Source organism: Lepisma saccharinum, chromosome 3, assembly GCF_977018435.1.
Source record: "Lepisma saccharinum chromosome 3, izLepSacc3.1, whole genome shotgun sequence".
Taxonomy (NCBI): Eukaryota; Metazoa; Arthropoda; class Insecta; order Zygentoma; family Lepismatidae; genus Lepisma; species Lepisma saccharinum.
The window spans coordinates 35,785,056-35,809,817 of NC_139231.1; the positions used below are offsets into that span (position 1 = coordinate 35,785,056).

Below are 24,762 nucleotides of genomic sequence, written 5' to 3' on the forward strand. Positions count from 1 at the left end.
GACAGTATACCACTGGTCGAGATGCCAACAATTGAAAGGCGCATGAAATTCGAATCCTTTCATTGCAGTTGAAATTAAAATACTAAAAAATAAAAAGCACGGCTCATTTTCATGTTTGTTAAAATAAAACGTATAAAACTGCTCAGGCTCACTGCCATTGTTAGTGTACTGAATCAACCTTATTCTTAATAGCTTGTCTGCTTGACTAACCTTGTATTAATGCGAACAGAAAGCCCCCTCCATTCAAACCGATTCTAAAGGCATAGGAGGTGGTGTTTCATTTCAACCCAATTGCCACGATCACCCACTGGTAGGAAGAAAAACTAATAACCATAACTAAAAATCAATAACAAGTCAATCAAAGAAACCCCCCCCCCCATTTTTGTGTGAAGATATTTAGAATTGGTAGCTAAACTGTAAAATTTTGTCCCCCAAAAATTTCCATGCTGTGGGCACCCCTGGTCACCATAGATAAATTATGAATAAACCAAACTCTGTGATGCAACAGTCCTTGTAGGGCTGTTCCACTGGGTGACAGACACATGGTCAGTGCATGGACTATAATTGTCAGTGTATTTGGACTTTTCAAACTATTGCTTTCAGGTAATTCTCCAATTGTTCTAATATGTATATTGGCCAACATTGACAGAGTACTGATTAATCTGTCACATTCTTCGTAGAGGATACTATTTACCTGATCTACGTAGTGAACAGTTCCACTTCTAATTTCTCTCCTCTGCTTTAAATCAGACTCAGTGGTATCACGGGACAAAGGCACATACTCCACTTCTCGACCTGTCAGCTGCAAATACTGCAAGGCAATTATTCTGCGAAGAGGTCCTGGTCGGCCAATCAGGAACACGTCCTGCTTCAAAACATCCTTTTGCATAATCCATCTTAAATTGTTTAGAAGTTCTTGAGGAAGCACTTCAGGCACTAAATAGAAAAAAATATATTAAATGAAACCAAAATAGCTTCTTTAAAAAAGGAGGGGATGCTACATTGTATTGTACATGAGCTTTTCTACCTCTCTACATAAATCATTACAATGAGGAGAGGAATAGCAATAGAGCCATATACATTCTCAATCGCAGTCATCCTAGAGGTGATGTAATTAGCACCACCTGATGGCAGTCTTCAACCTTGAGGTACTCATTGATTAGAAGGTGGGTGAGCCTCAGTGCCACTTTATGCACGGATATTGTTGGGAATATTTCTGTCTGTGATGGCAGCACCCTGGGATTATAATCGAGATCTCCTGTGTGGCAGTCAAAAATGACATATCCAGTAGATCATAAATAACTGAGTTTTTACATGAAACTGATGAAGATAAACAGAAAGCAACAACCACTAACAGGCGTGAACACAAATTCAGATACATCAGTGGTGAGATGAAGAGAAGAGCACTCAATTTACTCTTCCAGAAAGGCAGTCAATAAATTCTATTTGTAATAATTTTTGTTTCTTTCTCAACATCTCCTTCCAGTATCTCTGCAACTTTCTGAGGGCAACACCATTAAGATGCCTGCATGCACATGCACTTACTCGCACCACCACAAACTCACTCTCTTTCTCTCTCTTTTCCATTTTGATTTACACCAAATAAAAAGTAACTTACAAATAAGAATTATGGTATTGTTGTTAATATTTAATGTTCGATAAGGAAAAATTTAAGAAAAACATTGACATATGAGGCGTATCCAGAAAGTAAGTTTTCCGAATGGCCAATAGATAGCAGGCCATGCATTGCGAGAGGTTAGTGCACATGCGTGAGAGATGCATGACGTGGCAAAGAGATGCATGACGTGGCAATCGTATGCAACAGGCAGCACTCCCCGACAACTCACATTAGCATCGTAGTAGCAGTTGAAGATGGCGGCTCTTATTCCAGCTCCCGCCGACTGTGAGGTTCAGTCGGTGATAAAGTTTTTGAATCCACAAGGCATAGCATGTTCTGGGACAGACAGGGCATTCTGCTCATCAAGTCCTTGACCAGAGGTGAGACGGTGAGTGCTGAACGGTACTGTGGAACACTACGGAAGTTGCGACGGACCATTCAGAACAAGCGGCACAGGATGCTCAGTGCTGGTGTTGTCATGCTGCACGATAACACTTGGGCATATAAGGCTCAGCACACAACAGATCTTCTGCAGGATTTCCGCTGCGATGTGTTTGACCATCCACCCTATAATCTGGATCTTATCTTACACCTCAAGAAATTCCTGTCCGGTCAGCATTTGCAAAGTAAGGAGGTGAAGACGGCTGTCACATACTGGTTCAGATCCAGGCGGCAGACGTCTACGACACAGGGTTACAAAAGTTGATCCCGTGGTACGACAAATGTCTCAATTCCGGTGGGGAGTATGTTGAAAAATAGTTGAACAATTGCTGTATCTGTTCCAATAAAAATTTCCATTATTATTGTGTTTCTTTCTATAGACGGCCCCAGGGAAACTTACTTTCTGGATGGGCCTCATATTAGTTACCAGGAGAATAAAAATATAAAAAGATGTTTGCTGCATACAAATTTTACGAAACAAGAATATTATTTGATAATTCTTTCAAAATAATATAAATCACAAGATTCATTATTCAAAGCATTTATCCCCTCACAAACATAGTGGCTAAAACAAAATAAACCAAATCTCCCTCTCCCCTTTTATGTATATACACTATTGTCCAAAATTAAAGCAACAAACAGAAATCCTTTCCTTGTGTGATTTTTGATAAATTTGCCAAGTTTAACCTGTTGCTATCGTGACTTTTTTTTGTTGATAAATCCTGGCACATTAAGGTTAGTTTATTTTCTATCTTAAACCAGTTGTCTATGACATCATAAATATTACTATCACCTGAGGTCAAATGGACACACGGGAAAGAATTTCAGTTTGTTGCTTTAATTTTGGACATTAATATATTTTAGACACATGGAGAATATACTTACAGTATTTAACAGGGATATATTCAGGGTGTTTTCCAGGTTTCACGGCCTTCTTTACATCACCAATTGCAACTATGGATTGACCTGAAATACACAAAGTAAAATTAAGAGGATGTAAACTGTGAGGAATACAAGTATACCTAAATTACCAGTTCTTGCGATGAAGCATTTCAATTTCAAAAAAAGAATAATGCCTAGGTATACAATGGTGTCTCTTACATTTTATCAACTTTTCAACATGATTGTTTCTCACTTATCTGCATACAGGGAAGAAGCAGAAAGTAATATGATTGATTGATTTGATGTTTTAAGACCACTTTATGCACAGTAAGGCAAATTGGGACTGAACCTACAGTTTAAAGTGGAATCCGAACCACTATGTGCCACCACCAGGTATCGAACCCCAGACCCCTTGAGAAAGTAATATTAACTATAACGTCTTTTATTAGAGCTTTTGATGACTGGCAATGTTGTTCAGAATAGGTCCCACAATTTGTTATGTGTATAGAATTTTCTTGACATAAATGTTACCTCGAAAGGCTTTCTTTTTTTTTATTATCATTTAAATAGAAAGAGGTTACTGTCGAATTAAAAATTATAGATACTAGAGTATCCAATTAAAAATTAACCAGTAGACCTACATTAAAACAAGTTACATTAAAATTTAGCTTATTCAATTCTGTGTTAATCTATGATAACCAAATTTTGTTTTTGAGTATGCCTTCCATTTCTTATCGTCGTGAGAACAAAAAATCTGCTGCTTTTTCGGGTTTTGAAAACAATCGCTCTCCTTGAAATTCTATAAATAAAAAACGGTTAGTCGGATTGTGATGGAAGTTTAGGATGGTGCAGGCTGTTATGCTTTATTTGCTCTTCAGGAGAGAGCTGTTACCTTGTTTTCGTTACTTCCCCAGGCAAATAAATTGCATTACACTTTATAAACTAACAATACGGTTCAATCGAATTAAGACACATTGAATAATTACTACATTCTTTACCATGGATATTAGGGAAGAACTCCGTTATTTTATCTTTGAATGATAGCCCAGACGTTCTGTTTAGAAATATATAACAAGACTATTTATTTCATTGATTAAATATGTACAAATAATTACATAAGAAATAACCCCCACAATAACAAAGTCAAGATCCAAATAATGAAATACTATTTTATATATATATATATATATATATATATATATATATATGAGAGGTTCATACATTGGCTAGACCATCAGTACTATTTCAAAAATGCATCAAGCTTGACACTTGTATACTTGACATGGTTCTCTAATTCCCTCCCCTTCTTGTTTGTTCTATAAATTGCCACGCAAGAAGAGACTAAACTCGATTGAAATTACAACTAATTATGCGCTATTCTTGAAATTATGATAAAACTGTGTTTTCCACCCTGTTACTGTCCCTTTAATCCCAGATTAAATAAAAACCGGACACCTTGACAATGTCGAATCTACAATTTTAAACTAATAATTTCGCGCAACAAGATACTTGGCTTTTCACCAACGGATAGACATATAGTTGAAAATAAACGCATCACTTAATCCCCTCGGATAAAACGTTTCTCTAAGAAAAATAACAATGTCCCCCGAAAACGAAGCGCTGGCTTGACACCAAACTGCTCAAAAATTGCATGGACCTATCTATGCATTTCCACGAAATAAAATGGTTGATCAGTGGCCGCTAGCCCTTGAGACTAACCACAGCCACTTTACCGGCACCGGGAGAACCTTCTAAGGTCTCCCCTCTTGTGCAAAAACGTAAGAATGACAACCCCCGTTACTCAATCAGTTCCCTTATATAGGCGATTCGAAAAAGCCAGAAAACTGGACTTTTCCACCCCTTCTTGTTTTAAACACAATTTGTAATTTTCAGATTTTTAAATGTCAAAAAAACTTTATTTTCAATTTTGTGAAAAAACTTTTTCTTGGTATTGGGTAATCCTACAAATACAATATTGGTCTTGTTTTGAAGCTCTTGCATCTGTTTTTAAAATCAATTATCATTTTCAATTCACATTGCGAAACTGATTTTATGCAGATTTTTATTCAAAGGAGTAAAGATGTATGTGGGACGTGGCAACACGGCACACAGCGATGTCCGTTGAACCGAGCAAAAATGTGGGCTGCCCCAACAAGACAAGGCGTGCGGTGTTGTCACGTTCCACATGCATCTTTACTCCGTTGAATAAAAATCTGTATAAAATCAGTTTCACAATATGAATTGAGAACGATAATGGATATTAAAAACAGATGCAAAGAGCTTCAAAACAAGACCAATATTGTATTTGTAGGATTACCCAATACCAAGAAAAAATTGTTTCGCCAAATTGAAAAATAAAGGTTTTTTTGACAAATTTCAAAAATCTGAAAATTACAAATTGTGTTTAAAACCTTTCTGCCTGCACCATACCAAAATTTTATCACGTACCAAAATTTTATCACGATCGGACCAACCGTCTTTTATTTATAGAATTTCAAAGAGAGCGATCGTTTGCAAAACCTGAAGAAAGCAGCGCAATTTTTGTTTTCATGACGATAAAAAAATAGAAGACATAGTCGAAAAAAAATTTGGTTAGCATTGAATAAGCTAAATTTTGATGTAACTCGTTTTAATGTAGGTCTACTGGTTAATTTTTAATTGGAGTTCAAACTAGAGTATCTATAATTTTTAATCCAACAGTAGGTTCAATGCTTTTTTCCCCTATAATAATGAGTAGGTCAGACAGTTTGGTTTAATGGCTCTCTAAAAATAATATTATTTGACATATGTTTAATGGTTTGTTCAAGTTGTTTAACTTGCAATCAGTGCTTAGTGGTGGCGATTGGGTTAACAAACCGGGAGGGCAAGGAGCCAAACCTTAAGGGGGGGGGCAAAGACAGTATATTCCCATTTGTTTATAAGGTTTAGCATAGTGCGGGCGCAGTTGCCCTCTTCGCCCCCTAATCGCGGCCACTGTGTGCTAGGGTGTAAAATAATGTAGACACCCAAAAATACCAAAAATTAAGGTACCATGGTGGGGGAAAACTTAACATTCTAACATCCATAACTCCATAAACACATGTTTTCGCACTCTGCCATCTTAAAAGTGCTAAATGCCTACAATGGATTAAGAATTACCAAAAATCTTAAGGGAGGGGAATCTTGTAGACCTGACCCAAGAATAACAAAAGCATCTATTGCTTTTATATGTTAAAAAAGTACTACTCTAAGAATGATTGAACCTTTCATCACATTTGTTATCTTCATGTTTTTGTAAACAATAATTTAACAGTGCACTATTTGTAAGTATTTGTTTGACCATGATTTTTACATCTTTAGAGTAATTGTAACAAAGAGAATGAATAGTAAAAAAAAATGAATTTCTGAATCACCACGTACTGAACCTTCACAAGGACTCAAATCTGAGATATTGATTACAAGACAAATTTCTATGAGAGGATTTGTATTGAATTAACAGTATTAGTTATAAGTTATAACAATGAATAATGCACACTATCAAGACAGGTTAGTAGCTTAATGTGGTAAATGGGCAGAATGCCAATCTCACTGCATCAAATGCCAAATTTACTGGTGGGTGACCTTTATGTGCTATTTCTACCTGCCAATCATTTACAACGGGTTGTGCACTGGAGCATGTGGTATCAATTGTGACATGAAAGTTCTGGAAACATTTGCCAAGAGTTGCTTGTTACCATGTCTTGCATGTTAAAAGGAAGTACCATGAGCCACAGTGAGTCAACTGGTAACTTTGCCCCACACTCGTGAGGGTTCTTAAAACAGGGCTCTTTAGCAACCCCCACATCTATAACACATCTATAACCGCAGTTAAAACTATATATTTACAATAGGTTTGGTAACATGGGAAGTCTCTGACTCGAGTTTGTCACCATGAGAGATACAGTGGAACATCAATTTTATGATTTTCATGGGACCAAGCTGAAAAGATCTTAAAAGTGCAGGAAAATGTAAAATTGAGGAAAATTTTATAGCATACTATGTTGGGACCATCAAGATTAAATGTATAATGTGAGAAAATGTAAAATCTAGGAATTTAAAATTGGGGTTAAGCTGTATTCAGAACTCTGCAGTATGGAAGTACATGACAACAGCCCAACACAACTGCATCAATTGCTGATTCGCCAATTTACACCTGACATTTCCGATGCTATCGGGTATTCATGGAAAAGAAATGCCACATGCCACCAGCACATTTTTAATCAACTTGCATTTGAAAAAATGGCTGGGAGAGAAGTTTCATAGCAATTAAATTTTGGTTCACTACGTACATAGAAGCAAACTTACCTGTGGAGCTCTTAGCAGCTCTGGCATGTTTGAGTTGAATGGAACGAGACTGGAGAATTCGGCAGAGAACCTGCATTCTAACCTCAGCTGACAAATACCTCATCTTTTGGTTGTGTGGTATCAAGTTATCATGTTGTCTCATTAGTTAAGATAAAACACTGAAAAAAAAAAAAAAAAGTTTCACTCTATTTTTTACATAAGAACCATGCAATGCTAACAGTGATAATTAATAACTAGGGCTGAGCCTATACCACTTTGAACCAATACCGATGCTCTTACCGATTCCCACCGATACCGATACAGATAGTTAAAAATGGCAATAATTAAAATTTGTTCAAAATATTCATCAATATTTGTGTGTCAATATTCTTCTCCAATTATATATACCAAGACATTTGCTTTAGAATATTCAAGAATTGCATCAGAATATTAATATATATATGATGTTAAAAAACACTAAGTTGCTGGACAAGGCAGTTTATTAAGATATAAAAACACTTAACATGTAACGTTTCAACCCTGTATCAGGGTCTTCCTCAGATGAACTAAACTAAAATAATTTTAATTATCACTAAAATATCACTGATACAGGGTTGAAACGTTACATGTTAAGTGTTTTTATATCTTAACAAACTGCCTTGGTCAGTAACTTAGTGTTTTTTAATATGGAAACAAGGCTTTATTATATTAAAATATATGATGTATAGAAAAAATATAGTTTTTGGTGCAAAATAAGACAAAAGTTTGAATTTTGCATAATTTCCAGGATAATTAGACTCTGCGAAAGTGTTGCGTGGCATTTTAGCGGACCCCGTGAAAGACCAAAATGCCGGGAAAGTTTCGGCTGGTATTGGTAGATGAATTCCAACCGATACTTTCTGATACCGATACATTGGCTCAGGCCTATTAATAACTTACTGTAAATAAAGTTAGGCTACAGTGTTCCAACCTCCCTTCAAATTTGACACAATATTTTGGCATTTCCTAGAAAAACTGTTGTTTTCCACTTATTGGTGTCTACGAGGGGTAATATATGTAATATGAATTTTCTTCCATATTTTTATCAGAACAATTTCAGGCCTTAGTCTTTCCTTATAACCATTGTAATCTAGGAAATGTTACAGCATTGTAATGGTTATTTTTTAAGTTATATTCAATTCATTTATTTATTTTTACTTATTGTTAAGTTCAATGTCTCTCTATGTAACAATAAAGGGTGAGGAGGTTGCATGTTAATAGATTATGTAGTTAGCCCCCTTGAAACCTACAAATATCTAGTTTAAATAGTGTATAGTGGTAAAAAAAATTCTTCCTTAGCAGGATTAAACATCTTGTATAATAAGTTGTAGTATACTGAGAAATTCATCTTCAGGGCTTTCTCCCTACTCCCCTTTTTCACCTTTAGATGGCAGCTACTGATAAGGGATGAGATGAGGCAAATATAATATACATTTCAACTAATTCATATAAATATTTGTGTAACTTCCTTACCACTTACTTCACATATGGGCATATAAAAGTGATTTCCGTTAAATTTAAGTAAACTTAGTGAAATTGCACAAAAATTGCCATTAAAAATATAATTTTCCAGTCTCCTTGTGTCCTTATATGTTTCTGCACTGTAGATTCTTCTCACAACTTTTCCATACGATTCTTTTTAATATTCCTGAAAAATTGAAAGTGGGGAAGTCATGTCCACTGGACACCAAACTTAATATACAAGGTAATCAAGTGTAGTGGTGTCAGCAGACATATTAATGAAATAGTGTCCACTTGAATCCAGTAGATGTAGAACAAGTTGCACATTCCTATTAGCGTAACATTTAAAAACAAGGATTGATGTGAAAAGGGGTAAGTGGATCTGTGCGCCACCTTCCTGCATTTTTCCAGTTGAACTTGTTGCATTATGGAATATCTGCTAAAATATATTTATGTATGTTACAATATATATTATTTTATAAAGAAAAACAAATTTGAGGTAATGGTTCTGAAAGTTTAATGATTTCCGCAAGTATTATAGGAGTATTATCAGTTGTGTTATTCATCAACATATTTATTCTGCTGAGTGTTCTAGTGATACTTATGTGTTGTTTATCACACAGAATCTGCGGAATTTGTTTTCTGTTTGTCTAGAAAAATAATGGAAATGATTGTGGAAGTAAGTTTGAAGCTTGGATTGATTGTTTGATTGTGTTGGTGTTCTTAAGTCCACTTTATGCACTAAGTCCACCAAGGCTAATTGGGACTGAACCTACAGTTTAAAGTGGGATCCAAAACAACTAATAAGTGCTTCCATTGAATCTTGGAGAAACTAACTAGCATAGTTAAAAGCAGGCATGGTTGGCCCTATAGCACACAGGATCAGTGAACCCCCAGTAATATATGTCATTTACCTCGAGAATGGACAATAAACGCTAAAATTTCTACACAATAAGTCATGTATTTGTGTCCGTAACACGGCAAATTCTTTTGCTGAGAAAGAGAAACCGCGAGTCAGCCGCCCTCGTGCAGACCCTCAGCTGAACCCCCTCAGGAGAGCTCCTGCCATTGTGAAGGTTCGGGCGGCAGGCAGAAGCTCGGGGTAAGCTATATGGGCAAAATACATGGCAGAGGATACTGAGGAACCTCGATCTCCAACCAACGGTCATGCGCAGTTCGTGCTCTCTCAGAAGCCGCAGCAGAAGCCAGAAGGCACCGTCCTCGCAGTGCGCTGCGAGTGAGGCCCAGCTGGTTCCTTACTTCCAGTGTTACCCTGTGAGGTTCAAGTTTGAAGCGCATTCGTTACATATTCAATCTTCTCTGTTGAATAATTTTTGTGCCGAACTTCTTGGCATAAATGCAAAATTGGGCAGAGAAGGATGAGTAGAAATGAATGAAAGCTAGAAATAGACGTGATGAATTAAAATAAAAGAAATACATTACTAAAATAATTCGAGCATGCATTCAGACTTTTTCCTTAAAGATGGACATGTGGATGACATACACTTTTTGCGGCGTCTACCTTCAGATGCCATTTGCGAGCCCACGCTTGAAACTCATTGAGTTGTTGTTGGAGATAATGGTAGCATAAAGCTATGTGACCACTGGCTGCAAAGAATGTGGTATCGTCAGCGTACGTGGCTTGTAAAGTTGGGACATCTGCTGCATAAAGGTTGTACAAAAGTGGAGAAAGTACTGCTCCCTGAGATACACCTGATATGAGCTGGATTTGAGATGTTGCCCCAAAGAAGGAGGCAAAGAAACTGGGTTTGCTCAGGTAATATTGGAGGAGTTAGATGTAGTAATCCGGGAATCCCTGCCGTAAAAGTATACATATGAGACCAGAGTGCCAGACTCGGTCAAAAGCCTTGCTTATTTCCAGGTTAACCTCTATTGCGAACTGCTTTCTATTGAATGCCGTTGTGATGTCTGCCACATGGACCAGCTGAGAGGTCGTACTGTGGTTGGCCCTGAAACCAAATTGGTGGTGTGGTAGGAGTGAGGAGGCTTCTACATGTGTCACGAGTCTCGAGAGTAATACTTTTTGGAAGAGTTTTCCAAGATGCGAATAGAGAAATATTGGTCTATAATTCTCTGGTTTGAGAGTACTCTTTCAAGGTTTGGGTAATGTTATTACTAGGGCTAGGATTTTGATGAAATTGCATCTTTTTTTTCTGGTGAATAAGAAACCCAAATCTTTTAATATTTATATGTTTCATGTCGTGCTGAAACTTTTAAGCACTATTTGTTGGGGCATTTTTTTGAATTTTTTGCCATTATGGGTTGTATAAGTCATTTTGTGGCATTTGAAGTCATTTTTTTTATTTTCTTAGTTTTCCAGAGCACTTGTATGCTGCGAGTGCATGGGCAGCATTAACGTGAAAGGATTAAGATGAATAAATATCCTATTTTTTCATATCTTCCCTAGACAATTTAAAATATATGAAACCGCAGCTACCTTCCATCTGTCTCAGAAGAAAATAAACAACACGAATATAACGATTTCCTTACAATGAAATTCAATTGTTAGAAGTTCAAAACAGCTCGCAATTTTGCCCCAGGAGAAGAAAGTCGTTGCCCTGCCTAATCTTATCTTCTAATCTGCTCAGACCAATTGTTGTGTTCCTTGAAAGTGAATGGATGGAACATGTGATCTGGCCATTGTCGAAGTTCCTGTTTATTGCGAGAATTTACTTTGGTGCAGTGTTCAGTAGAGCAGGTTTTCGAAGCATTGGAGAACATGCCAAAATCCAAGCAAAGTACACATACAAATTAAAACAGTTTGTGTCCCAGTATGGTGAAAATACATTCAGTACGGACGGATCAGTATTATTCTGTCAGCTTTGTGGTGTAAGAGTTGCTGCAGAAAAGAAATTCACGGTGGAGCAACATGTCAACCGCGAGAAACACAAGGCAGCTCTGAAGCAAATTCAAGATCAGAAGAGGACGGTGCAATTGTTAATGGGTGAGTGTTCCTCCAAATCCTCTGTTATTTCTGAAGAACTGTGTGACGCTTTGATTTCTGCTGACATTCCTCTACGTAAACTAAATAATCCTAAACTTCGAGCATTTTTGGAAAAACATACTGGGAAATCGATACCAGATTCTTCCATGCTAAAGAAAAATTATGTCAAGAAATGCTACAACCAAACAATGGATCAAATTCGGCAGAAAATTCATGGTAAAAAAATATGGGTGTCAATTGACGAAAGTACCGACTCACTCGGACGGTACATTGCAAATGTAGTGATTGGTACGATGCAGGAATCCGAGTCTACTAAAGTGTTCCTAATAAATTGTGAATGTCTAGAAAAAGTGAATTATTCAACGATCAGCAAAGTTTTCAATAACGCGATGCAGTTATTGTGGCCCGACGGCATTCAATATGACAAGGTGTTGCTTTTTGTAACAGATGCGGCAGGCACCGTACATGGTTAAAGCAGGGAATTCTCTGAAAGGTCTGTACTCGAAAATGGTACATGTAACATGTCTTGCACATGCGTGTCACCGCATTGCTGAAGAACTGCGAAGTCACTTTCCTGATGTAGACCAACTGATTGCAAACATTAAGAAGATTTTCCTCAAGTCCCCATCACGCACCTGATGTGCCTTTGCCACCAGCTCCTATTCTTACTAGATGGGGTACATGGTTAGAGGCTTGTGGTTACTTATGTGAAAATTATAAAGTTGTGAAAGAAGTTGTAACCTCGTTCGACAGCAGTGAAGCATTGTGTATAAGACAAGCACAGGAACTCTTGGCTGATCCCGAAATGGAGGGAAAATTATGCTATATAAAGTCCAACTTCGGCTTCCTACCTTCTGCCATAACTTCACTCGAGACATCTGGAGCTACATTGGTTGATCAAGTTAATGTCCTTAACAAAGTTCAGGATAATTTGGAAGCAATTCCAGGTACTGTTGGAATACAAGTGAGAGAAAAGATGCAGAAAGTGCTAGGGAAAAATGCAGGATACACAATAATATGTTCTATTCGTGACGTATTGTGTGGGAAAATGTTTTCATTGCCAGACTCTGAAACCGAATTAGAACCAAGTGACATTGTATGTTTTAAATATGCCCCTATTACCTCTGTTGATGTTGAAAGGAGCTTTTCTATGTATAAAAGTGAGCTAGCTGACAATCGTCATTCATTTCTTTTTGAAAATTTACAGAAAATATTCGTTACACACTGCAACTCAAAACTGAACAGTAACCTCTCATAATTTGTCAAAAGTTGCATACTAGAGTTGCTGTAATTTGAAGTGCAAATAAAATTTTAACAGTTTTTAGGTCATTTTTAAAGTCATTTTTTGGCAATTTTTAGGTCATAAATGCATCTTTTTAAGGGCATTTTTTACGAATTTTTAGGTCATCAAAATCCTAGCCCTAGTTATTACCTTCTTCCATGCAGTGAGAAAGTAGCCTAGTTGTAGGATGGCATTAAATATGTATGTAATGTATACAAGTAATTTGCGAGTGGGATGTTGTAGCAGTTTGGGTCGTATGCCATCTGGCCCAGGAGGCTTCGTTTTTTTGGCAATCTTCGGATTTGACATTCTACCTTGCGGTGCATGAGGGATGGGGAAGTGCACGGGCTTTGGGGGTGCAGTAAGAATGAAAAATTAAGAATGACCAATAGTTCACAAAAGCTTTCCTTTCTGCGTTAAAATATATTTTGAAACAAACAGATTATATTTTTATGTCCCTCCAACTGCAAACAGAAAATGTTAATCACTAGAAAAGTAGAAAGGAGATTAGAAGAAAACCTTCATTAGCTGAACATAGTTTGTCACCGAAGGGTAGATGACAGGCAAGAAAATGCACCCGCAACGCCGACTTTCACAGCTCGCCGCCCCTACTTATAATTTTTACCAAATGGAAAAGAAAAGTAAAAAAAAAAAACCTTCTTTGACGAACTGACAGAAGATGTTGGCTTTCTCGACCCATTGGATTGTTTTAAAGTAAAGATTTTCTACCATGCTGACATATTCTAGTAAATCAAGTAAACAAGTGTCAACTGAAATCAAAAGAAGAAACATGCCGATTGTCTAACATCAGCAAAATTGCAAAATTTCTCTTGAGAAAACAAAATTCTGGCTAATAGCATTACTGACGTATGCACTGCTTAGACGTATACTGTATTTGACCCTACCTGTGATGTCTTCATCAGCTGAAAGGTCGTTTCCATGCTAAAATTGATCAAAAATTACCTGCGAAGCACAATGACAAGAGTGAGATTGAGTGGGCTGATGCAGTTAAGCATTGAAAGCGATCGGGCTCGAAAACTGGACTTGGGCCAAACTAGCAAATGAATTTGCTTCCTTCAAAAATGCAGAGGACTGGAAATGGGGAATATCGTAGTTTTTGTAGTAAGTGTATTTGCATATAATTATAATACATAGTATAATTACCTTGGCACGAAGAAATGCCCTTACATACTTCCATATACGCTGATCATTCACAGAAAGACCACTCACTGAGTGTGTCATTCCAGTGTTGTGCGGTTTCTTTTTGGATGAGGGTTTTCCTCTTGGAGCAGAAAGAGTTCGAAAGAGTTTTATAAATGGACTCCTTGTATGTTGCCACCTTCGTCTCGTCCACCATTTTAACTGAATGTACATTTCCAGACAAAGACTGCCTGTCATTTGGGACGATCGGTACAGCTGTGCTTTCTGCCTCAGCTTTGAGCGGAGATTGGGTGAGATGTGCTACTGACTGATCGATTTGCTGAGGTGTCCAAAGCCTATCATGAAGATCGAGAAGAGAGTTCACATTCCCTCTGAATTTATCCGAGTTTGTCTCGCATCTCAAAAGTGGTGGGACATCTTGAGTGAGAGTATGGTGGGAGTCTTGGAACATGACAGGCTCATGGTCTGAATCCAGAACAGAGATGACATATGGGTCTGTGAGGAGTGGTACCCCTTTACTCATGACTATGTCTAGCATGTCAGGCCTGCCACCAGGCTTTGGGTAGTGAGTGGGCTCCTGGGGTGCTTAGATGGTGAAGGTGGAGTGAAGTATGTAGTCACGAAGTAAATCGCCTGCATTATTGGGATACCTTGAATGTCAGGATCTATGCTTGGCATTAAGATCTCTGGCAAGAACAACTTTACTGCCCAATTTTCTTATGGTGTCATAGTCATCTGGTACAAGAGCCACAGCAGGAGATCTGTATCCAGCCACGAGAATGAGTGACTCTCCGGGAGTTAGAAAGTGCACAGCCAGTGCTTCTAGACTGTACAAAGGTGGTACATGTACTTGCTGAGATGGAAAATCCCTTTTTTCCTACTACTAGTTATCCTCCTCTCGGTCTCCCAATCTGATCCAGTCGGTATGTGAGATAGTTGGGCAATTTCCAGCCTTTGACTGTGTGGGAGAAGTGTGTTTCACTGATGAGCGCTATGTCTACTTTGTTATGTTGAAGGAAATGGATGAGTGTATGTCTCTGCCCTCTTAGTCCATCTGTGTTCCACGCCATGATGGTGAGTGAGTGGTGAATTTACGACTGACTGAAAACAGCCATTGTCAATCATTTCTGCAATGGTATCTATATATCTGGCTGCTTTTGTTGCTCTGCCAGTAGCAGAGGTAAGCCAGGCTATACCTCTTTTAACATGTGGTATTAGTTGCGTAGGTTCATTCCATTGAAAAACTCAAAAATGAGTTATATGGCAGAGGCTCTGAGTGGATTCTGAGATATTTCTGGTAGAGGGGGTCTCATTGGTGATGTTTTTGACTGTGGTGAGTCTGGGTGGAATGGACATGCCTGTATATGTTGACAAGTTTATTTGTGAAGTGGTGGTTTCTGCAGAGGTTGCAGGAGCCTGTTGAGAAGTGATGGCTGGGGGAGGTTTTTTGCGTCTTCTTTTTGGTGGAAGTTTGAGCATCTGAATAGGCTTTGAAGACTGGACACTAGAGTTGCATTTTTGAATGGATAGTTTTTTCTGATAAAGCATTTTGGGGGAAAAAACGGAAATTTTGGCTCTTTACTAATTACAGCTAACCTATTTCACTTGATGTAACTGTTATGAGTTTACAGGTTTGTAGTGACATATTTTACAACTAGCTAAAAAAAATTACATGATGCAGCAGCCAAGAGACAGATATTGGCCAATCCCAGTGGACACATATTGCATAGATAATGGTTCAGATACAATTTTAAACTGTTTGGAAATAAATTACATTGTTCTCTAGTGTAACTGGCAGCTTCCTAATCTGACCAGATGGCGTGAGGGGTATTCTGAAAATTTGACCACAAAAATTGAGTTTTGAGTTGTTGTTTTTTTTAAAGTCCACTTCATGCACAGAAAAGCTTATACAGAACACCAGAGAGAAGGTCACTGTCAGAAGCCAAGCTGAATACTGTTTTCGTAAATGATCTTTGAACGGCTTGTTCACCATGACATCAAGCACTTGCAATTTTGAAGTCATGCCACGAGGTATAACGACGAGGTCTGTCTTCTATACAGCAAGTTTGGATTTCACTTCTGGTGTGAGATGACCCTAAAAAGCATCCAAAACTAACATGGCTTTCTTGGCAAGTACAGCTCCAGGTCTGCAGTTCCAAACGACAGACAGCCAGTCAGTCATCAGTTCCATGGTCATCCAGCCCTTTTCCTGGCAACAAATCACTAAGCCCTTAGGAAAGTTTTCTTTAGGTAAAGTTTTTTTGACTCAGAATAACAAAGGGGGGTAGCTTTCCTCCATCGGCCGTAACGGCCAACATCACAGTCATTCTCAATTTCTCATTGCCGGATGTTCTTAATGTGATACTTTTCGCCCATTTCTCGTCTACTGTCGTATTGCTTGGCATGTCGAAAAACATGGGCGTTTTATCAGCTTTGCCTATTTGATGTAATGGGTATGAGTGATGCTGCCGCATTGGATGACGTACCGTTGGAAATTCATCAGTTTATCTTCAAAATCTGCTCACAGTTTCTGTGCTAACGAGGTTCTTCGCTGAAGAGCAAGACCATTTCTCCACACAAACCGATGGCACCAACCAATACTCGCATGAAATTCTCTCCGTGAAATGTTTAATGTCCTAGAAATTTCCAAGGCCTTCAGCTGGATTATTTCGCATGAAATAGGCATCCCATCTATTCTCTTCTCTTGTACTACCTTCAAGTTCCGGATATTTGCCACGTTTTGGTCCCCTGAAAGATCTTCTCGTTGAAAGTGCATTTTTCAGTTTCAGTTCAGCAGCAACCAAACGTCGCACATTAGATTCGTAAATTCCATATATTTCTTTTCAGCCTCTCTTTTGCTTGTGGCTTTAGCATAGCAAGTTTGAAACTTGCTTCGTAACTAAGCCTTATTCCCAGGCTTGATGATGTTTTCTTCACCACATGGTCGTTCATATTGGTGACAAACCTGTAGATCCACTTTAGTAGAAATGAATACCTGCATAAGCTTAGAGAAGAACAGTGGCGTAGCATGAGCATTTCAGATGGGAAGAAAGGGTAGGCCTTTTTTTTTTTTTTTTGCTTAAGAGATTACTTATGGAATTAGCCGACATATGTATTGTCTATTTAAAATCACAATCTCATTGTGTTTATTACATGAAGTCAGCCGGGTTCCGATAAAACATGATCCATGCTTGTTTAATCTAGAAAATAATATGCCTCAGTGTGCAACAAATGCATGGAGCACTGGTGTTTTATACCATTTTTAATTAGATTGCTCAAGTCAGAAACACCATACACCATTCGGAGTATTTTTCTCCACACGTAACACATGTGTAGCAAAACAGTATTTTATAATCAAGGAAGCCTCTCGGCATGATGCAAGTAATTAAAAAAAAAATCTACCTGAATCACAAGCGCCTCTAGAACAACAGTAGACTTCATTGTTGTGGATGATACAACTATAGATACAACTATTGATTGATTTGGTTTATTTTACTTAGTTTTGTACCACTTTTGACTAATCGCAAATATGAATATGAGTGATGATATTGATGAAGACACACAAAGAACAAACATGCGTAGGCCGGAATTCGAACTGGAAACCTCTGGCGTCTTAGCATGCTGTGCAAAACACTCTGAGGTGGGTGGATGATCCAACAATCGTACACTCTAGTGACGTAACAGTGCCTATTATAATTAGTTTCAGACCACTGTTTATTGTATCTTGAGAATGCTGATAAACATTTTAAAATAATTTTGTCAAGAGATCATACGATGCTAAGAGTTTTAAACCGAATGCCAAACATTCCCACTGGCACAATATTAGACAGTTAGATACTAACGAAAAATATATTTATTTTAAAAGAAATAGTTTTGCGGGTTAGGTGGTAGAGCTGCCGCAGGCTGAACTTCTACCACAAGGACTTTATCAACTTGTTTGACAAAAAGTGTGTTGCTCATTTAGTTTTTAATGCACTTCACTGTTCTTGCGATAAATTACACAATACAGTGGTCATTAAAGATACATCAGTCAATATTGCATATTGTAGCATCACACAGCACGAGCAGAGGCACGAGCACGAAAAACCGGGTAGGAATTCTACTTCTGTCGTCTGCATCGGAAGTACAGCACCTTGAATCGGAAGGCAGGAAAGGTCATATGGCTTCTAGAACCAATCAGGTGCTCCGTACGCCAGCGTATGGAGAGAGCATTTCACCCGTGTTGTAGAGATCCAAGCCACAATCTTTCCCTCCTTTTCTCTGCCTCCAGGCAGGCATGGTCCTGTACGCCAAACCTAGCCGGCGTCCGGCAAGCAAAGACATTAGAGAAATGCTACGAGAGCTGTTAGTGGAGCGTTGTAGATGGATCGAGAAAATAGCTTTTATAATGCCATAATGCTCAAACATGTATATAATTAGTCACGTTTTACAGCATTTACGATTTTTTTAAATTTTAAATCAGGGAAAGCCGGGCGTATGGGCATACTAGGATGCTACGCTACGCTACTGGAGAAGAACGAACACAATCTTAATAAAATCAAAGAGTATGTTATCAAGAATGCTAACAGTTTCTACAATGCCCAGTTAGAAACAACAATGCCATTGTTGGATAACATTATGCTATCTACAATGCGGGCAGTTTCTACAATGCCCAGTTAGAAACAACAATGCTATTGTTGGATAACATTATGCTATCTACAATGCGGGCAGTTTCTACAATGACACTTTGGTGCAAAATCTCCTTTACAGGAACATTTGTCTTGCATGTAGAGCAGGCAAGTAAATTCTACTAAATTTCGTTATTATCCATCAATTTAATGTAAAATTTAATATGAAAAGCGACAATTGTGTATTAGTGTAAACCAAACTTGAAAAGATGATAGAAACATAGAGAGAAGTGGGAAATTCTTTCGGTAATGGTTCCGATTATTTTATTCTTTTCTTCAAATTCTCCTAGCAGGACGACTAATCGTTGAATTTTTGCAATCATGGTAAATGTTTACTATCCTTCGGACACCTATAACTTCTGAGTTTCGTCAATTTTTGACATTTGTACTTACCTATCTGCTTCGCGGATCATTTTTTAACGTGTATTCACATTTTTTTGATCAAAGTGTTTTTGTAACTGAAGAACGTACGTTTCCGCAAATGGTTTGTGGGGCTATGTGTCAATGGTTTGTGGGGCTATGCGAGAATGGTGTGTGGGGCTACGCATATTTTTTTTTAACCAATTTTTAACTATTGTAACCTATTGTGACCCTACCTAACCTAACCTTACCGGAAATGGTTCGTGGGGCTATGTATGAATGGTTCGTGGGGCTATGCATCAATGGTTGAATTTCCACTATGAAACATTCACACATCACACAAAACACCTTCCAGATGTTAGACAATACTACAGGAACTTATTACGGTAAGTAGTTTCTTCTGTAGAAATGTAGAAATCTGTCCGAAGGATAGTAAACTAGTACCAAAAAAACAACTTAAAAATTAACTTACACAAGCATGCGCGCTTTCCCAAGGACAATGTATTTTCCGTTGACAAGCGACTGTGTAGACTAGTGGGAATTAATGTAAAAGTAAATCGGAACCTTAGTAGAATGCATTTAGGGACTTTTATTTTAATGCTAAGAGAACCAAGCCTGGCCTGCCTAACTTAACTACAAAAGCATATATTGCACAAATTCTTAAGTAATCACTAAAACTCCGCAGAATATGTTAACAGAAGTAAATCGAAATCGAACCATGTTAAAATTGCATTCGTAGCATGATGAAATCGCAATACAACAAAATGAACTTGGGCCATTCTCTCTCTGGTTGGAAAGAATAAAATAAAATAAACAAATAAAGGTAACAGTTTCATACATCGGAGACACATTTCTTCAATTTTACACAAGAAACTTCTTACGGAAATGAGTTTCTCCGAGTTTTACAACATTCGTCGAGGTATTTTCTTTCATCATGGAATCTATTTGACTGGGAAATCATGTATTTTTCAAGAGATATATCTCACCGACGAACAATTGCATTGCCTTCATTTGCTTGCCCTACGACAACCGGATGCTGTGTACGTTTGATGACAAAGCCCCTGTCAGTGTTTCAAACCCTTTTTTATACTATGCTTGCCTAACGTAACCAAACCTAACCTATCTTATCTTATAGGAAATGGTACGTGGGGCTATCTGTCAGCTACCCATGCATAATGTACAATTTGCACAAGTGACAAACACGATAGTAGGTATTTTGCGGTGAAGGATGTTGGAAACACTGCATGGCCACTACGTTAGTCAAGATTTGTCCGCCATATTCTGTGTTATGGAAGCAAAAAAAGGAGTCAAAGAAATTACTCTCTATGTGAAAAATTGTGTTTTTTTTTTCGTGTAAAAAGCATAATGGCACCTTGGACTATGTTCCGCAATACACAATTGGTAAGTACGAACCATACAAAACACAAAATATCAGATTTTAATGTGTCTCCGATCTATGAAACTGGTAGTATTTATTATATTATACATCTAAAAAGTTGGTAAGAAAATTTTCTTGCTTCCCCTCCCTCCCCTCGCCATCTTCAATTCAAACACTGGTATTAATTAATACATTACTGAAAAATGTAGCGTACGATTTTTTACGTAAATTTTGAATAATCGTGTGGTAATAAAACTGCCTTGTACAATATGTTGTTGAATTTTCATCGAAATACATTGGAAAGAACAAATTGCTAACCCCTTACGTAACTCATCGGTATCTATTAATTTCACATTTAAAAAATACATATAAACCATATTATTAACGATGGCTAGATTTCTGGTAAAATGTAGTAACTAAAGCCATGATTCAGTATTATTAACACTCTAAATGAACTCATACCTAAACGAAAGGCAAATCTACCAAATTCAAGCAGACGACCGTGCAAGCATGTTTGCTTTCGGACGTAAACAAAACAGCTGATTCACGTGAACATGATACAAGTATTCACGTATCTTCACGGAAGGGTATAGGTCATTTTCTGTGATTTGATTTATTTTTATTTGATTTGTCACGATGATACAGTTATAAATTTAAAACCTATATGAAAAAAGACGTTCCTCTTAACATCCACATTATTAGGTCTTACTATTACGCGAGGCGAGCAACCGTATCAAGTTTCAAGAAAGAAGCACATCCACGCATAGACAGTCTTGTTGTTTCTTGCGTGATAATATGCATGCTATCTAAACTTTAAAATACGAAAATATTTCGGAATATGCCATGATCTGTTTGCACTTTGCAGGGGTTTATCCAGAATTTTCCATCAGGTCTGGGGGTGGTGCGAGTTCGAAAATATCGGAAAAATGTTCGAAATCTCCCGAAGATCTTCAAAATCTCAAATTCTACACGTCATTTTCATCTTATGTTGTTTTTGCATTTCTGGTACAAAACTAACAATTTCCGATAAGTTACAGACATTTACAATGCAGAAAACATCGAGAATTAACGACTTTTTAAAATCCCGAAAATTCGGGGACTCATCTTTAGAAGTCGGGATCGAAACGGGATTTTTATTTCCGATCCCGGTCCCGACTTTTCGGGATCCCGCACAACCCTATTATTCACGATTGATCGTTAGTAAATTAAAATTTGCATTGTTTAGGAAGCTCAAGCACACAGTTGGCACCTGGCACAGTGATGAACAAAGAGAATGTTAACCAAAATATAGCTGTAGCCAATAGCTCCTCTGGTGAGCGGGATCCCGAAAAGTCGGGAACGGGATCGGGAAAATAATTTCCCGATCCCGACTTCGAGAAATAAATTCCCGACTTTTTGGGATCCCTACCAGTCGGGAAATACCGAATGACCATTTTACAAAGTCGTTAATTCTCGACGTTTTCTCTGCATTGTAAGTTTCTGGAACTTATCGGAAATTGTTAGTTTTTATTCCAGAAATGCCAAAACAATCATTTAAAGAAAAAATGGCGTGTAGAATTCGAGTTCTTCAGGGCTTCAGGAAATTTTTAAAATTTCCCGACTTCGTCGAGAAATGGTAGGCTTTCCAGTCTCAACCAAAAAAATTCTGTCGTACACACCCTTAGGTCTTAGCTCTGGGTGCGTTCCGATTCCGAAAGTCTTAACGAAACGATCGCATTCAACGATTCCACATGGCATCAACGGAAGGAAAGTCCTTATGGCAAAAATAAACTCTACTCTTGACCTGTTACTCATTTTAATCACATTCTAAGAACGGTCAAGGCATACTCATCTTGTGCACGTTGCATCATATCGGTCTCTGTTAAAATTATAATACATTTTCCGAACTAGTGCTGTTTGAATCCATCAGCACGCGCTTTGTCTGCAAGGAGCAGACGATTCAGCTAGCAAACGTGGAGTATCTCCTGGTAGCGTCTCAACCAGGTCTCAACTGTTGTGCCCGAATGGATACGGCCATGACATACACTTGCTCTGTCATGCTAATTTTAGATAAGAACGAGTCCTCACTAAATTTGTAATTCTTCATATTGCCTTTCCAAATTTCTTATTTTTTAGCTGATAAATGTCATATGGACTGAGAATAGGCAGTCACTAATGAGAAATTCTAACTGCTAAACATGGCAGTAGCTATGTTTCAACGGTTGAGTATTAGTAATCTTGTTGTTCATGAACATATTTATTGCTGCTGAGTGCTCTAGTGACACTTAGGTGTTGTTTTTCCGTGGAATTTATTTCCTGATCGCGTAGATTTTTAGGTACGTGTCTGGCAACGTGTGTTCGTTTTGGTTTCCATTGTCACATAATGGCCTATCGTGGAATTAAGATGATTGATCCATTTTCTACAAAAACTTCTCGAAATGAGAGGTTTGCACAAATGACAAAACAAGAGCAACTTATAGAACAGAAAAAGCGTGAAATACAAGCGAAGCTTAATGAACAAAAACAAAAGTCAACAGAAGAAGCATTAAGAAAGATGCATCACAGTGGTGGCGGTACGAAGTCTACGCTTAGTAATAAGTGTGGACAAAATACTCCTAATCCTGGGGAGAAACAAAGCTTGGGTAGGAAACCTTCATGGAAAAGGTTAGTATGAATTGCAACAAAGCTGTATAGGTCATTTTGTAAATTAATCGAATGTTCAACGCTGTTACTGGACTGGCAATTTTTAATCATTTCATTTATGTCTGTCCATAAGCTTGGACTCTTGGTCTCAACGACTGCATTCAAGTTTTGGAAAAGCAGCCAGAATGACAACAGTCATTCAAATACACCAACCATTACATGTACATTATCGAATAGTTACATAGAGAGAAAATAATTGCATTACACGTTATTTGCACCAGAGGAAAATATTTTTAGATCCGAACCACTATGTGCCTCCACCGGTTATAGAGCCCGGGACCCCTTGATTACAAGGCAAGGACGCTACCACTGCACCATCGGGGAGGTCACCTGTATATATAAAGAATATGATACATTAGTAACATTGCATTACATACAATCATTGGAAACTTGTCTTTTTTTATTTCATTTTCGGAGTGACTATTTTCATCAGGTGGTGAAAGTAGCTTTTGAGCTATTTTCACTAGATTTTAAACTGCACATGTGTATGATCTACAACCTGGCCTACTACATGGGAACGAATTGAGATGACCGGACCCCTCTCCGATTTTCTTCATATATGGCATACTCACTAATTAAGGCCTCCTAATCACGAATCTGAGGTAACACTTTACTATACCGGAGACGGATTTTTTCAAATTTACAGGAGAAAGTACTGACGCAAATCATTTTCTGTAGCATTGTTGATGTTCGGGAATGTAGTTTTGATCCATTTTAATGCGAATGCATGTGGTTTTCTACGAAAATCTATTTCCGACGAGCTATTGCTGCTCCTACAACATGACGTGTCGAGGATGCATCGTGAATTTGTTGCCGGGTGTGGAAGATGCCGTGGAATTTGTCTGCTCGCTTATTTTTATGGACATGTGCAGACATTTATATAAATATTGCAAAACGAGCTCTAACCTGTGTTATTACACGCAAAAGTTCTTCTGTAATTCACCCAAGTTCTGCCCTTATATACACAAATAAATATGCTTTAGAAATGATGTTAAGTGCCACAGATTATAAAAAATTTTAATCATAGTTTTGACACACTCCATTCTTATCTTGGCAACGTCTGTGGTAAAATGGTTATTAGCACAGCACACTATGATGCCTCCGGCCAGTCAGTGTACCCCAGCCAGTCATAAACAAAGCAGGAGAGGGGTTGAAAACATTGTAAAGCATGGTTGGGTGAAGGTCAGCAGCCTGCGAGTTCTGCATGTGTTCGATGGGACAGTGTTGTTTTGGCCTAGAGGACAAATTCCCTATCACATGCCAGCCACTCTTTTCCCGTTCCTGTAATAGTAGTTTAGTATCAAAATTTCCCTTACCTGGGAAAATCCCATGCTGGTTAGCACTTTTGCATCGCTGTAAGGTTTTACCGCCGTTGTAAAACGAAGAGTTCCCTGCCTAAGAAGCCACTACAAATACGACAACGACCGCCTCCTGGCGCTGGTCGGGGAAGAATTTAACCGCTGAAGTCTGGTGGTAGTTTCAAAGGAAAGGAGTCCATCCCCATGTGTAGAGCGAGAACAAGGA

The 24,762-nt window shown here is 38.0% G+C and overlaps 2 protein-coding genes across 4 annotated transcripts in view; one reads left to right on the forward strand and one right to left on the reverse strand.

The window, feature by feature from the left end:
• LOC145984974 (von Willebrand factor A domain-containing protein 8-like) overlaps window positions 1-21,254 on the reverse strand; it is a 443,428-nt gene extending 422,174 nt beyond the window's left edge. The window contains exons 1-4 of the mRNA XM_083118428.1: window positions 21,019-21,254; window positions 7,265-7,422; window positions 2,945-3,025; window positions 695-936 (exon numbers count right to left, since the gene is read on the reverse strand). Of these exons, the coding sequence (XP_082974554.1) occupies window positions 695-936; window positions 2,945-3,025; window positions 7,265-7,406 (465 nt within the window). The 5' untranslated portion in view covers window positions 7,407-7,422; window positions 21,019-21,254. The remainder of the gene's footprint in view (window positions 1-694; window positions 937-2,944; window positions 3,026-7,264; window positions 7,423-21,018) is intronic.
• A 1,622-nt stretch (window positions 21,255-22,876) lies between these two features.
• The window catches only part of LOC145984976 (uncharacterized), a 70,179-nt gene continuing 68,293 nt past the window's right edge, over window positions 22,877-24,762 (forward strand). For 2 of the 3 annotated variants that reach the window (XM_083118432.1, XM_083118431.1), the window contains exon 1: window positions 22,877-23,199. In XM_083118432.1, coding sequence (XP_082974558.1) covers window positions 22,919-23,199 — 281 coding nt within the window. In that variant the 5' untranslated portion in view covers window positions 22,877-22,918. The remainder of the gene's footprint in view (window positions 23,200-24,762) is intronic. The other variant, XM_083118430.1, reaches the window with a different exon arrangement.